The 15,529-nt window shown below is 41.7% G+C and overlaps 2 protein-coding genes across 3 annotated transcripts in view; one reads left to right on the top strand and one right to left on the bottom strand.

Annotated features, from left to right (window-relative positions):
- Positions 1-2,678: 2,678 nt before the first annotated feature.
- Positions 2,679-6,450, bottom strand: LOC100101176 (glia maturation factor beta). The gene is given in 4 exon segments (NM_001099804.1): positions 2,679-3,157; positions 3,797-3,884; positions 5,074-5,183; positions 6,266-6,450. Coding segments are annotated over 4 exon segments (426 nt in total). The 5' UTR covers positions 6,374-6,450; the 3' UTR covers positions 2,679-3,037.
- A 2,007-nt stretch (positions 6,451-8,457) lies between these two features.
- LOC101738315 (copper-transporting ATPase 1) overlaps positions 8,458-15,529 on the top strand; it is an 82,479-nt gene continuing 75,407 nt past the window's right edge. For both annotated transcript variants that reach the window (XM_062675318.1, XM_012694364.4), the window contains exon 1: positions 8,458-8,765. The gene's annotated coding sequence lies outside the window, so the exon portion shown is untranslated. The remainder of the gene's footprint in view (positions 8,766-15,529) is intronic.

The following is a 15,529-nucleotide window of genomic DNA, read 5'->3' as shown; positions in this document are numbered from 1 at the left end:
CTTCGCTTAGTCTGCAACTGCTTCAGGTCATATCATGCCACTCACTGTGAGCTTGTCCCCTACAGAAAACAGTTATCTTTCGCCTCTAACCTCCACAATTAACAGTTTCTATTTCAAGAAATCTCGCTACAGCAACGACATCTCTAAATTCTAAATTTTTCACTAAATCGTCACCATAAAATACTCCAAGAGGTCCTTATAAAGGATCCAATAAAACAATACCAATATAAATATGTCCGTTTATTATTATAAATTCAAATACACATTTAAAATCAATAAATGCATGAGACACGCTAGCCAAAATAATTTCTTAATTATAATTTTTTTCTCTTTCAAATATGGCAGCAGTTATTTTTTATTCAATTACACTTTCGTCATCGAAATCTTAATAACTAAACGCTTAATAATAATACGTCTTTTTATTACAAAATATACAATAAGAAATCCTTTAAAATAGTTACAAATATGGCATTAGAGATAACACACACAAAATTGGATAGTGATCACATTTTTTTTATGGCAGATAAGAAAAATGTATGGATACAATTTTTTTTGGGCGGGAATAAATCACATTTGTTCGATATCAAATAATCGATGCCGGATTGCTAGTGCCCATCGGCAACAATGACCACATCGCACCTTTAGTGTTGAAGTGGCTTAAACCTTAAAACTAAAAAATTCTTTTTTTTTAAGCCTATGCTGATTCCTTGAGATGCTATTTCAGCTTCACCTTAACGTGTAGGTGAGCTCACGGAGCTCAAACCGGAGTGTTGCTAACACTGGCGCTAGCAAGAGAAGTGCTTCGCAGAATCTACCACCGGATCGGAAACGCGACCCACTGAGAAGATCCGGCGAGAAACTCAGTGGGCTCCCAAGCTCTTATTTTTTGGTAAACGCCAAAAATTTTATCGAAGAATTATAACTTCTTAATTATTATTTTTTCGATTTCAACACTTTAATTTGAAAGCAAAGGAAAAAGTACGTGTCCTCTTTCTACACTAAAAGAGTATGTTTAAATTTAATAAAACTAGTAGAATACATGTTTATAAGTAGTTCGGAGTATAAAGAATAATTTTACTTAATTTTTGTTTTATTTAAGACACTTCAATTCTAATGGCTCGTAAAAAAAGAGAATCAAAAAACACCGAATTAGAATAAATAATGTCTTTCACACGCATTCGATCTTACCTAAATAGTATTTGTAATCACAGAAATTTATTTTGACGTGAGAACTTTTTTTAAATCGATGAACACCGGGTTGCACGCATGAAAAAGTGTCACGTTCCGCTCGAGTCCGAGCGTGCGAGCGAGAGCGCGGAACAAGCGATAGAGACGCACGATACACCCAAGCGTTGGATTGTGACACATTTATCTCTGTCCTCGCGTGACGTCAGATTTAGCAGTTCAAGTAGTTCTGCTACTGACGTTATCACGTAAGACTGTCGACCGTAAACCACTTTACAGATAACTAATTGATGTTAAACGTGATACAGGGTGTGGAGAGAATATAAATTAGTGATAAGTTATTAGTAAGTTAAGTAATAAGATATAATATGACAAGTTTGCATTAAGCCACTTCACTTTATCATCGCCACACACACAGTTGCGTTTTTATTACGCACACGCGAATGCGCAATGCAACGCAAACCTGATTCGAGGTCATTGACCCGTCATGATTTTTTTAAATTACATTGCGTGCCATACGGAATCCGTTAGTAAAGGCTTCATATGTCATCGTTTTCAAGAAAGATTTCGAGTTATCAGTATGTTACCTCAAGTATACCTCGACCTCCACTCATTCGAGGTTACATTAATCAACACTTGGAGGTGGCCTCGAAATATTCGCTTTTCTTTTACGATATACGATACGATTTTCTAAAATTACAAAAATATTACAAAAAATTACTACCGCCAGAATAATCTGCATTTTTCATAAAATAAAGTAAAAAATTTAAATAGCATTTACTGAGTACATAATAGTTCTATTCTTCCAACTGAAAAGGCAAAGGTATCATACCATACAGCTTATCTTTAATATAATTTTTTTATACCATACAGCCTAATCTTTAATAAAAAAAATTTAAGAAGAAATATGACAACAGGAGTGATACGAAGTTGAAGTTAATTAATTTGAAACATTAATCAATTGGTATGAAATGAAATGAGATGATATGAGATGAAATATCTCAGCGCCCCTAGCGACAATCTCACTGCCGCTAGGGGCGCTGTTCCAACTGCACACAAATTTATAAACTATATACAGTTTTTATTTAAGCACACCGATCGTTTGTATTACGACAGCTTCGTGAGCTTTGCAAACTTAAACGGATGCACCGCGTGTGATGTCACTCGAAGCCAACCATGCACAGATTATAAACGAATAGACAGTGATTAGCCACGTATGACGTCATACGTTGTAGCTCGCTTCGGATTTAACAAATTTAAAATTAAATTAGATTTGCATTGCTATTTCAAATGTATCGTTATCATTTATCTCACGACAAAGGGAAGATCATCCACCGAACGGGTGATATTGCTCGGTAGACCGACGCTTCAAATGTTGTTGTTTGTAACTTGTATATATGTACGCTTATCTTGAAAATGTCGTAAGCGAGATTCAGGCATCCGTCAAATATCTTGTGTTGTATGATGGCTACCCGCCACGGTATGTTTTTTTTATTGCTTAGATGGGTGGACGAGCTCACAGCCTACCTGGTGTTAAGTGGTTACGCGAGCTCATTTACGTCTACAACGCAAATGCGCCACCCATCCTGAGACATAAGTTCCAAGGTCTCAGTATAGTTACAACGGCTGCCCCGCCCTTCAAACCGAAACACACTACTGCTTCACGGCAAAAACAGGCAGGGCGGTGGTACCTACCCAGTGTATGAATAACTTGTAATGTTTTCTGTGAGCTATCAAAATGCCTTACTAATGAATCTTCCCTGTTTCAGTCAAAAACCTAAATACTAAGTTTTCGCCGAGCTTTGTCCACGTCGGCGGGCGGACACGCGTTAATTTGTTTTAATTTAGTTAATTATTTTCTCAGTTTCTCTTCGAGCCATTCCGAGGTCAGCTCGTCTATCTCCCGGACTTCGAGCAGTCTCGGGGCTCCGACGGTGGCCGCCAGCGCCCTCTGTGTGCCCGCGTACATAACCTGAAGGCAAATTAACATTACAAATATAAAAGTCGTCGTGGCTTAAAGGATAAGACGTTGCACTCATATTGACTGATACGACTGGACCGATGTTCGAATTACGCAGACGGATAAATAGCTTTTCTATTTAAATATATATTTATTATCACTAAAACACAAATAACTTACTTGATCAATATAACACTAATAAAAATAATAATTAACCTACAAGTTACATATACAATTGAGATATAGAGACATCAAGTTTGACGCATAACCTGGTGTTAAGTTATTACCGTATAGGCCAGTGTTTCCCAATGTGGGGCCCACGCCCCACAGGGGGGCAATTTGAAAATTAAGGAGGACAATCGCAGTAAATTAATAAAGAAAATCTACATGGCACAGGCACATGGCACATGCTGGGACATGGCACAAAAAAGGCTGGGAAACACTGGTATAGGCGGCCACTCATCTTAAGATATCAGTTCTGAACTCCAGTTCTATAGTTACAACGGCTGCCCCACCCTTCAAACCGAAACGCATTACTGCTTCACGGCAGAAATAGGCAGGGCGGTGGTACCTACCCGAGCTTAGCTCAAGAAACAACCGTCCCTTCAGTACTCATGCTGCAGACTCTCCATTCTCCAACACATAACTTACTTGCAGCTCCATATGTGCGTCTCTGGGTGTGTAGAATATAAAACACATCGGAAATGACGTCCGACCGTCACTGTGCTCCATTTTGTAGCTGGAAGAACGAGAACGTGACCGTTATTGTCAATGTCAATTTTCATCTTTTTGGTTTGCTTGTCGATCTCTTAGTAACCTTGTGAGGTTATACTAGATTCACTTTTTTCTCTCCTACCTATGCTGGTAGCCTTGAGAGGCTATGTCGGCGTTACCCTAGCGTGTAGATGAGCTATCGGGGCACAAACCAGAGGTGTTACTAACACTGGCCCTAACAAGAGCAGTGCTTCGCAGAATCTATCACCGGATCGAAAACACGGCCCACTGAGAACATCCGAAGAGAAACTCAGTAGGCTGTGTCTATGGGTTAATTTACTCGCCGAGCCCTCTGTCGCAAGCGGCAGGTTCGGCGAGGACGATAACCAGTGCTTGAGGTACCTAAAAGCACCGTTAATGGATCGGGAGGATCCGTAATGACGTGTAGCTTCACTGAACTTGAGATATGCCCTAGCAAGAGCATTGGTTTGCTGATCTACCATCCGAATCGTGTTACTCATCTTCTATGAGTAACACACAGCGCAAAGGGTTCAGCAATCCGTTACATATTTGATTCATCTGTCAACTGGTTCGCCCACTAGTCTTGTCAGAAATAGGATGTGGTTGTTGGCCCCAAGCTTTTTTATTGCTTAGGTGGGTAGACAAGCTCACGGCCAATCTGGTGATAAATGGTTACCGGAGCCCGTAGACATCTTCAAAGTAAATGCGGCCATCCATCTCGAGACATGAGTTGTAAGGTCTCCGTTTTTATCAGTACAACGGCTGCCCCACCGAAATGCAATGCTGCTTCACGGCAGAAATGGGCAGGGTGGTGATACCTGCGTGGTGCGGATTCAAAAAGTCCTACCACCAGTAAGACGTGTGTCTGATGGATTTCGTTTTTAACTCATTTTTATTAGTTATATTTGATTGTATGAAAGGTAATCTGTAAAGTAATATTATATATACAGATTTGTAGGTCAAAATGGACCTTATAACTTTCTTAATAGAAATTGTCCGACTAATATAGACCTTAAGAGAAACGAAACACAATTTTAGACATAAGCAGAGAGTTAAGAGGAAAAGGCTCCTCGTAAATGAAAAGTTTTATTGAGTGGTTAGAGACTGAAAAAAGGTTGGGAAGCACTGGCCTAAAGAAATATGTATGTTTATGTACTTTAATATTAAGAGTATCCATTTTCCATTCATATTACCTGTAAACTATGAATCTCGGCTGATGGGACGGCAGAATATCCTGTAGTTCTTCAAGCTCAACACTCTCCAGCTCCTCATCAACTTCTAGGACTTGTTTTTCTCTATTCACCTGGAAATGCATTATTATCTTCTTCATCATACTCTTCATTTATGTTGTTTAAATGAGAACACCCGATAGATTGCTTGGCAACCTGACATTATCATGAAAAGGATTCCTGATTTTAAATTTAACCAATGTTTTGGTATTTTTCGAATACTTGTATTTTTTTTTGTTTCCTCACTTATTTGTGGTGGCCTAAAGGGCTATCTATACCAGCTATGCACCAGCACAGATCATTATAAAAGAACAAAAAAATGCACTTTGTAATTGAAAACAAATGAAACATGTTGTAGGATTATCCTGGGTAAAAATGTTTCTGGTGTCACTCTCTGGTCATTAAATTACTAGTTATTAAATTATTAAATTTAAAAAAATTGTTAAATTACTAGTTCATAGATCAAGCGAAGACACTATGTAGTAGATATACATAACTATCTGTGTCATGACATAAACCACGACAGAAGTCAGAGCAGTAGCTCAGAACATGACCAACTGCAATCCTTTATTTTATTTTTATTAATGAGACCATCATTTGGGAATTCTTTCGAGAACATCAGGTAAACACTTTAATTAGTAAGAAAAATTAGTATGCCTACATGCTTTGAAACCTGGCATAATCGGATGAATAAATAAAAGATATGTTTGTTCATTGAAACAAAAAAATAAATGAAAGCTAAACAATAATTCCTTTTCTTAGTAGTTTCTATCGCACAAATACACTTGCTTGTTGATTGTTTTTTTATTGTTCAATGTGTTATGGTGTGCAATAAATTATATTCTCTCTCTCTTTCCCTCTCACTCTCTCTAGTTGTACCAATTAACGCAGTTTTAGTTATTTCATAAAAATATCTATGGGTGTGGCGTAAGTTTCCGCAGTACCTACACAATTGTTCAATGACGCAAAATGATTAGGTCTGGCGATACGCTTCATTGCGCAAATGATTCATGGTGTATGACCGGAAAAGGATTTTTTTTTATCGAAATTAACCAGCTACTAAGCACATAAATAAATAAAAAACTACTTTAGATTATAAATGAAGAAATCATATCTTTATTAAGAGAACTATGGGAAGAGAAATTAGTTAAATTACCTTTAAAATAAGAGCAGAATTGGAAGTGTGTTTCTGGAAACGAAACTTTTTCAGGACTTCCTTTACATCATCACCAATATCACAGACGTTTACGTTTTGTGCTGACATTATCGGAATATTTAATGGTATCAATAATGAATAGTAATCACAAAAAATATACAACGTCCGTCGCTTGTTTACGTCTCTCTCTACTCTACGTACGGTCGCGTATTGTCAAATGTCAATTTTCATTGTTTTTTTTTGTTTTTTCTTCGTCCAATTGGACTGGCAAAGGGAATGACCACGTTGTAGTTACCTTTTAAAATTTGAAATTAAACGTAATCTTACGTTTTAAAAGACGAAACAGTCTTGTAGACAAACTTTAAAATGAAATGAAATAGTGGTAGTTTTCCTATTACAGCACAAGAGCGCATTATGCGGCATAATGCTCAACGTTGAATGTTCCAACACATTTCGCACAATCGAGCACTCTCAAAAGTACAGCTCTCGCGTGATACTCGCAATCGATACCGACTCAGTAACAGAAAATTGACTAGTGTTTTTTCTTTAAGTTGGCATTAATCAAAATTTTGTTTATATTATCGTTAGTATAGTAACCGGCAAACATCTTGAGCAAATGACCTTGACTGCGCAGAACCCAATTTTAGATCACTTTGGTGGTGAGGGTGAGGCGCGACGGCAGGGGAAATCGTATCGAGCGCTTTATTGGTAGATCAGTCGAACCTTGCGTCCCGCACCGCGCCCTCATTCCGTTTGCTCCCAAAAGTACGCTTGCGTACAGTGGAAAGTTATTATATTATTAAAGTCTATCGTTATTAATCGTTAAGTTATTTGTTATATTACTTGTGGACTTTGTTGTCATTGCTATTTGTTGAGTGTTTGTTGTTTTTTTATAAAACATACACTATGCCGCGACAAACCGGTGTAGTATTCAAAAGAAAGGGTAGAAAAATTGTGTACGACGTATATTGCTTCATTATAAAACAGGGGAAGAATGATATGGAAAAATTAAAACAGACTTCGGAAGTAACAAAACCATCAGTGAGGACTGTTAGGTGCATTATTAAGGAAGCTAAAGGCTCTGGCTTGCTCGCCGTGTTTCGGACTCCGGGTAAAAAAAGATCAGGGAAGAAGAAAGTTACCGGAATGGATAGTTTCGTTCAATCTGTAATAAAAAGATGTAATCATAATAACTACATAACAAGCAGCGAAACTCCGTACCGTAGAAAGGCTTCGAAAATTTTAAAGAAGATATAAATTTTAATGGCTCGTAATGAAGCTTACGACGTATTATGAAAGAGCTAGGCTTTAGATGGAAAAAATGAACTGAAAGTAATCGGAAGCTGGTAATTGAAAAAAGTAACATTCGATTACTACGAATCGAATATCTTCAAAAAATAATAAATTATAGACAAAAAAGAAGACCGAATCGACCGAGTTGTAAACTACACCGATGAGCCCTATGTCGACTAATCACGATGATAGCGACTCGGGTGATGAAAACAGTGATGATGATGATGGTCAAGATTATGATAACGAAAAAAAAAATACAAATACCAGCTTCGCTTCAACTGAACCAAGACCTGGCAACAGCTCTAGTTTTGACTTAATAGAAGGAATATCTATTTTACCCCAAGATTAAATTATTACAATTATTAACCTACATTTTTTGTTGATGTTCTAATAAATATATAAAAAAATATATATGTTGATTTTAATAATTTAATTGCATTATGACGCAGAGTATATAATGTTTTTGCACGTGAGTGTACCATGCGCAAACTTACCCCCACTACGTCAACAAATGCTCAAGAAGTTTGCCGGCTATTATAATATTATTTTATGTTGAAAAAAATTGTAAGGCTTTCGTTTAGTCGTAGTTTCTTAGAAATAATCAATGTTAATTAAAACTGTGCTAACTTAGCGCACTCTGCTGATGCATTTGAAAACTAATTCACGTTCCAATTAAGCTTCAGCATAATTCGGCATCGTGCGTCACTGAGTCGCATTATGCTCTGTAATTGGAAAACTACCAGTAAAGTCAGAATATAATAAAATTTTAAGAGTAATCCGAAATGTCACTAGGGCATTTCAGAACATTTCCTAACAAAATGTGTTTTAATTTAATTTTAAAACACAGCTGATTTTATGTGAAATGTCAAGAGTCCAAGATCTGTCAGAAGTCACAAATAATTGACATTTATTTGTAAATTACAAAATCATAATTTCTATTGTACAACTTTACAAAGAATACAATTTTTTAATTAACAAAACATAACTCATTTAATATAACATAAAATCGGAATTGCGAACTGAAGTCACAACCGAAATTTCATCTAAAATACTTTTTACGCGGTCCAAATTATTTTATTTTAAGTTAAAAGCGTTAAATAAGGTGTAGATACAAGTTTGAATTTTATCATTGTAAAACTGCAGTACTTTGCGCGTTTAGGTGTCCTATATTGGGGTCAAGAACTTATCCGAGTGCTTAAACAATTCTGTAAGTATTAGATTTTCGAATGAAGTCAATTATTTATGTTTTAAATTTGATTTTAAAAGTGTACATTATATTAGCCATAATGCTACTTTCATTCTCGCTTCTGCGTTTCGAGGTCGTGTTATATTCATATTTACGACTTTAAGCGAGTTTAAAATATTTTGTAACAACCACAGACACAGTAAGACTTATTTAAAAGTTAAAATAAAACAAAACTTTTTTTTTGTCATTACTCACTAAAACATGACACACATGATCATTAATAAAGCTTAATTCCAAGTAGCTTTCTAATAAAGTCTACTTTTTAACAAAGAAAAAATTTACTAATCAAAAATTACTGAAATAATATGCTTTGAATCTTAATGATGTGTAATCAATGTATTTCTAATTTAAATCCCTTATATTTGGATCATTTATTGACTATCAATTTCCAGCAACCTACCTATTACTTAACATCAGGTGGGCCGTGAGCTCGTCGACCCACTTAAGCAATAAAAAAACCTATTGTAGCTATTAACAATTATACTACAAGCTTATACATTATCTAAATAAAAATATGTCCTCTGAGTGTTGCATAAACTGCCCTCTGAGATGTTGAATACATTATGACAGAACTGCAAATCTTAAATAAATCAATCTCAAAATAATAAAAAAATATAAACAAAGAAAAATTATGATCAATAGATTCATTACGAAATAATATTTGCATAAAATTGTTTTTATTTATTTATGTACACACATAAAAGAAGACATAGTACAGAGTAATAGGAAAATTATGTACAAAGGCACTGCTTATTTCTTTAAGGAATCTCTTCCAGCAGACCTGCAAACGGATTATGAGAATAATAATTAAAAGTGATGAGTGTGTGTAGTATGTTAGAGGAAGTCTGAAAGTGGCACCTGGACAGAGAAGCTGAGGAGTGTGCGTTTGGGATGGTATGGACATGTGATGAGACGAAATGAAAATGAGGTTGGTAAGAGAGTGATAACTATGAATGTGGAAGGATATAGAGCAGTCTTTCTCAAAGTGGGCGATAACGCCCCCTGGGGGGCGTTTGAAACCTAGAGGGGGGCATTAAGGGGCCCAGGAAAAAATGGGGGGCGTTGATGTGGGTTAGGGGGGCGCTGTAAAATTTGTAATTTCATTTAATTAATTTACCCAACGCCGTCCAATGTCAAATAGTATAGTAAGCCTAAACAGCTCACTTATTGTAAACATTGTTTACTATTTTATTTCTATATAATAATACGTTGGGGAAAAAGTTTCTTCGCATTTTTTAAGAAAATTCACAACATTTTTTAATATAGTTTATTCGCATTTAAGTAAAGTATGTCGGTACCATTTTGTTCGATAACTTTTTGCCATCTTGTAGGTAGGGACATGATACCATTGCTATAGAAAATTTGGGGCTTCTGATCAAAATACCGCGACACTTGGTTTTGGCAGTCCTCTCGTAATGTTAACCTGACACTGCCTAAAGAATTCTGAAGAGACCGAAACAGGTAGAAACCTGAAGGTGCAAGGTAACACCTCTCAGCCAAGCTCTCTTAATTTTTGCTGAGTGGCTAAAGATGTGTGAGGTCTAGCGTTATCGTGATGAAAAACCACACCCCTTCTGTTGATTAATTCCGGCCGCTTTCTCTCAACTTCTTGCTTTAATCTCATCAGTTGTTCGCAGTAGAGTTCAGAATCGATGGTCCTGCCTGGTGGTAACAGCTCATAATGTATAATGCCCTTCCAACCCCACTACACACACAGCATCACCTTGTTGCAAGTTAACCCGGGTTTTGTCAGAGTCTGTGAAGCCTAACCGGCCTTCGACCACAACCTTTCTCGTACGTTCTTGTCGTACGTGATCCACTTTTCATCACTAGTTATCAGCTTCTTCAAAAATGGTTCGGTTTCATTACGTCGTAAAATAAAGAATCACCAATGAGTACACGGTTCATTAGGTTTCTTTCAGTGAGCTTTTTTGTGTACCCAGTTTTTTTTCAAATGCGCCATAACTATTTTGTGGACAATTCCCAGTTATTCAGTTACGTCGTAACTACTGATATGCCGATCTTACCCTACTTTTTCAAAAATGACATCGATTTTATCCGTAATAGGGCGACCAGAGCGACGTGTATTTTTGACATCAAAATTTTCGGACTGAAAACGCTTAAACCAAATTTGTGCTACTCTCACAGATACTGCACTAGGTCCATAAACATCGAAATATTTTTTCACGGCTGGCGTTGCTTTTTTACCTTTTTTGTAGTAAAATTTTAAAATGTATCGAATGTCTTCATTAGATTCATTCATCTTGACAGTACGAAAAATAAATAAAATCACACATCTGCCTAATTTTAATTTGGAATTATCTTCTTTCGAACTTAAACTTTTAATGATACAAAAACCAGCCAGATACAAATAGTATAGCCAAGGAGATTTTATTACAAGTTCATATAGGGGGTCGATTGCTTCCCGCTTCCGTAGGTTTAACCCGCGATTCCCTACAAGTGACCCCTGGGTGGTGCTAAACGGGAGCCGAAAACATAATCGGTGGTAGGACTAGTCCGACTGGCTGGCGACCACCCTCCAACTAGAGTCCGCCGCCAAATAGCCTAGCTGTGTTCCGGTGTGTGGGTTGGAGAGCCAGTTTTATTCCTTTCCTTTCCTCTTCCTTGTTGGGGGTGAATCTTGATGACACCTGGAACATGCGGATCAGACGTGCGCGCGAGCTTGCGGGACGTGATTGTTTGACAGGGGTATAGGGAGACCCAGTGAAACGGTGTTCGCCGCCGCCCGCCGGTCAGTAGGGGACCTGAACCCGGGTGTCACTACTAAACTCCGCCCCGGGAAGCTGTCCCGCCAACCGGTGCAAAATCCTGTCGTGCGGTCGTCGTGCCGGACTCGGAGACCGGAGTGGATCCCGGCGATCGTACGCAGGGTAGACTGGGGGCCCTTCCATGCCCTGCGTCGGACTCTCACGGAACCCGTAATCGACCGCACACTATGTTCCGCGCTTTATTCAGGTGTTGTCATTTTTTCACTCCGAACATCCTACCTCACCTTATCCCACTCTCCAAAAAACAAAATGAAAATAAGAAAAAGAAAAAGGGCTATATCGGCGATCCCCTATTCCACATTTAATGTGGATTTCAGCAATGTCAGGGGCCTACATAGACGCCGTACACCACCACCTTGAGACGGCGCAGCCTGCCCTACTGTTTCTGACGGAGACACAGATATCTGCTCCGGATGATACCTCTTACCTTGAATACCCCGGCTACGTATTGGAGCACAACTTCCTGCGTAAAGCCGGGGTGTGTGTATTCGTCCGGGCTGATGTTTGTTGTCGCCGTCTACGAGGCCTCGAACAACGGGACCTTTTTTTTTTTTTTTTTTTCGGGTAGAGGGCCGAACCTCCTACGAGGTCCCCGCGCAAAAGGGGCGCGCGGGGTATGTGAGACTCAACGATCTGCATGGTGTTGTGAGCAGACCGCGGGCCCAAGGATTTTAGAGCCCACCCACTAAACGACTCCTCTGCACTCTTACACCCGACGTCCGATCCCCTCCGAGGTCAGAACCCGGATGAGGTAGGGGGGCTACCGCGGTCAACACTACAACCAGACGGCGCGGCTCACCCCAAGGACGCCCAGCCGACGGAGCCTTCGAGGCGAATCGAAGGCTCTGAAACGTCGGCCGTCTCGGTACAGCAGCCCGTCGGGCCGCCCAGACGGTGCCGCTGGTGTCCCGGAATACCCCGCTGGACCAGAACCAGCCTGCCGGGTCGGGACGCGATACACCGTCGACCGGTCGCTCTATTCACTCCACGGCAGCGCGCTAGAGTGCTGGTAGCGCGCTGCCGTGGAGTGAATAGAGCGCAGCCACAAGAGGGACCTGTCCCTCTTGTGGCTGCGCGTAGATCACGTGGGCCGTAGCCGAATCTACGCGTGCCTGTACAGGTCCCAGAGCAGTGATACAGGTGCAGCTCTGATAGAGCATGTGCAAGAGGGGACTAACCGCGTGCTTGAGCAGTACCCATCTGCGGAGGTGGTGGTTCTTGGAGATTTTAACGCTCACCACCAAGAGTGGTTGGGGTCCAGAACCACTGACCTCCCGGGTCGGACTGCCTACGATTTCGCCTTGGCCTACGGCTTCTCCCAGCTGGTGACACAGCCCACCCGTGTCCCAGATATCGAGGGGCACGAGCCTTCTCTGTTGGACCTTCTGCTGACCACGGATCCGGCCGGATACAGTGTGGTGGTCGACGCTCCGCTTGGATCGTCCGATCACTGCCTTATCCGTGCTGCCGTACCACTCTCTCGTCCTGGTCGTCGAACGACGACCGGGTATCGAAGAGTTTGGCGGTATATGTCAGCAGATTGGGATGGATTGCGTGAATTTTACGCATCCTACCCATGGGGGCGGTTCTGCTTTTCCTCTGCTGATCCTGACGTCTGTGGGGACCGTCTTAAAGACGTGGTGCTCCAGGGGATGGAATTGTTTGTTCCCTCTTCTGAAGTGCCCGTTGGGGGTCGCAGCAGACCCTGGTATAACAATGCCAGCAGGGATGCTGCACACCTCAAGCGGTCCGCATACGTGGCATGGGATGATGCCAGGAGGCGTCGGGATCCTAACATCTCAGAGGAAAGGCGGAAATATAACGCCGCCTCCAGGTCCTACAAGAAGGTAATTGCCAAGGCGAAGTCGGAGCACGTTGCTAGAGTTGGCGAGCGACTAAAGAGCTATCCCTCTGGGAGCCGTGCTTTTTGGTCGCTCGCCAAAGCTGCAGAAGGAAACTTTTGCAGGTCTAGTCTCCCACCACTGCGCAAGTCCGATGACACTCTGGCCCACAGTGCGAAAGAGAAGGCTGACCTTCTGGTCAAACTCTTCGCCTCGAACTCGACTGTGGACGACAGGGGTGCCACACCACCGAACATCCCCCGGTGTGATAGCTCCCTGCCGGAAATCTGCTTCACACAGTGTGCAGTCAGGCGGGAGCTCCGACTCCTGGACGTCCATAAGTCGAGTGGGCCAGACGGCATCCCCGCAGTGGTTCTGAAAACGTGCGCCCCTGAGCTGACGCCTGCGCTAACGCGTTTGTATCGCCTCTCTTATTGCACTAACAGGGTTCCGTCTTCATGGAAGACCGCCCACGTCCACCCTATCCCCAAGAAGGGTGACCGGTCGGACCCATCGAGCTATAGGCCTATCGCGATAACTTCCTTGCTTTCCAAGGTGATGGAGCGAATAATAAACACACAACTCCTGAAGTATCTTGAAGATCGCCAGCTGATCAGTGACCGACAGTACGGTTTCCGTCACGGTCGTTCAGCTGGCGATCTTCTTGTATACCTTACTCACAGGTGGGCTGAAGCCTTGGAGAGCAAGGGCGAGGCTCTTGCTGTGAGCCTTGATATCGCGAAGGCCTTCGACAGGGTCTGGCATAGGGCGCTTCTGTCGAAGCTACCATCTTACGGAATCCCCGAGGGTCTCTGCAAGTGGATCGCTAGCTTTCTGGATGGGCGGAGCATCACGGTCGTTGTAGACGGTGATTGTTCTGATACCATGACCATTAATGCTGGCGTTCCACAAGGTTCGGTGCTCTCCCCCACGCTTTTCATCCTGTATATCAATGACATGCTGTCTATTGATGGCATGCATTGCTATGCGGATGACGGCACGGGGGATGCGCGATATATCGGCCATCAGAGTCTTTCTCGGAGCGTGGTGCAAGAGAGACGATCAAAACTTGTGTCTGAAGTGGAGAGCTCTCTGGGGCGAGTCTCCGAGTGGGGTGAATCGAACTTAGTTCAATTCAACCCGTTGAAGACACAAGTTTGCGCGTTCACTGCCAAGAAGGACCCCTTTGTCATGGCGCCGCAATTCCAAGGAGTATCCCTGCAACCTTCCGCGAGCATCGGGATACTTGGGGTCGACATTTCGAGTGATGTCCAATTTCGGAGTCATTTGGAAGGCAAAGCCAAGTTGGCGTCCAAAATGCTGGGAGTCCTCAACAGAGCGAAGCGGTATTTCACGCCTGGACAAAGACTTTTGCTTTATAAAGCACAAGTCCGGCCTCGCGTGGAGTACTGTTCCCATCTCTGGGCCGGGGCTCCCAAATACCAGCTTCTTCCATTTGACTCCATACAGAGGAGGGCCGATCGAATCGTCGATAATCCCATTCTCGCGGATCGTTTGGAACCTTTGGGTCTGCGGAGGGACTTCGGTTCCCTCTGTATTTTGTACCGAATGTTCCATGGGGAGTGCTCTGAGGAATTGTTCGAGATGATACCGGCATCTCGTTGTTACCATCGCACCGCCCGCCACCGGAGTAGAGTTCATCCATACTACCTGGAGCCACTGCGGGCATCGACAGTGCGTTTCCAGAGGTCTTTTCTGCCACGTACCATCCGACTATGGAATGAGCTCCCCTCCACGGTGTTTCCCGAGCGCTATGACATGTCCTTCTTTAAAAGAGGCTTGTGGAGAGTATTAAGCGATAGGCAGCGGCTTGGCTCTGCCCCTGGCATTGCTGAAGTCCATGGGCGACGGTAACCACTCACCATCAGGTGGGCCGTATGCTCGTCTGCCTACAAGGGCAATAAAAAAAATAAAAAAATAAAAAAAAAACATTTTTAAGCTATTGCATAGCTTTTATCGCGGGCCTTGAGCGTGGCGACCGAATCATGAAATTCCGTAACGAAAAAAACCTAACATCCCTCACTCCGCCTACCATGTAGCTCGCGTTCAACACATTCACACGTTGCGTTTGTGT

This window comes from Bombyx mori, chromosome 23, assembly GCF_030269925.1.
Source record: "Bombyx mori chromosome 23, ASM3026992v2".
NCBI lineage: Eukaryota > Metazoa > Arthropoda > Insecta > Lepidoptera > Bombycidae > Bombyx > Bombyx mori.
The sequence above is the reverse complement of the archived record's forward strand: the minus strand, read 5'-3'. Positions and strand labels throughout refer to the sequence as shown.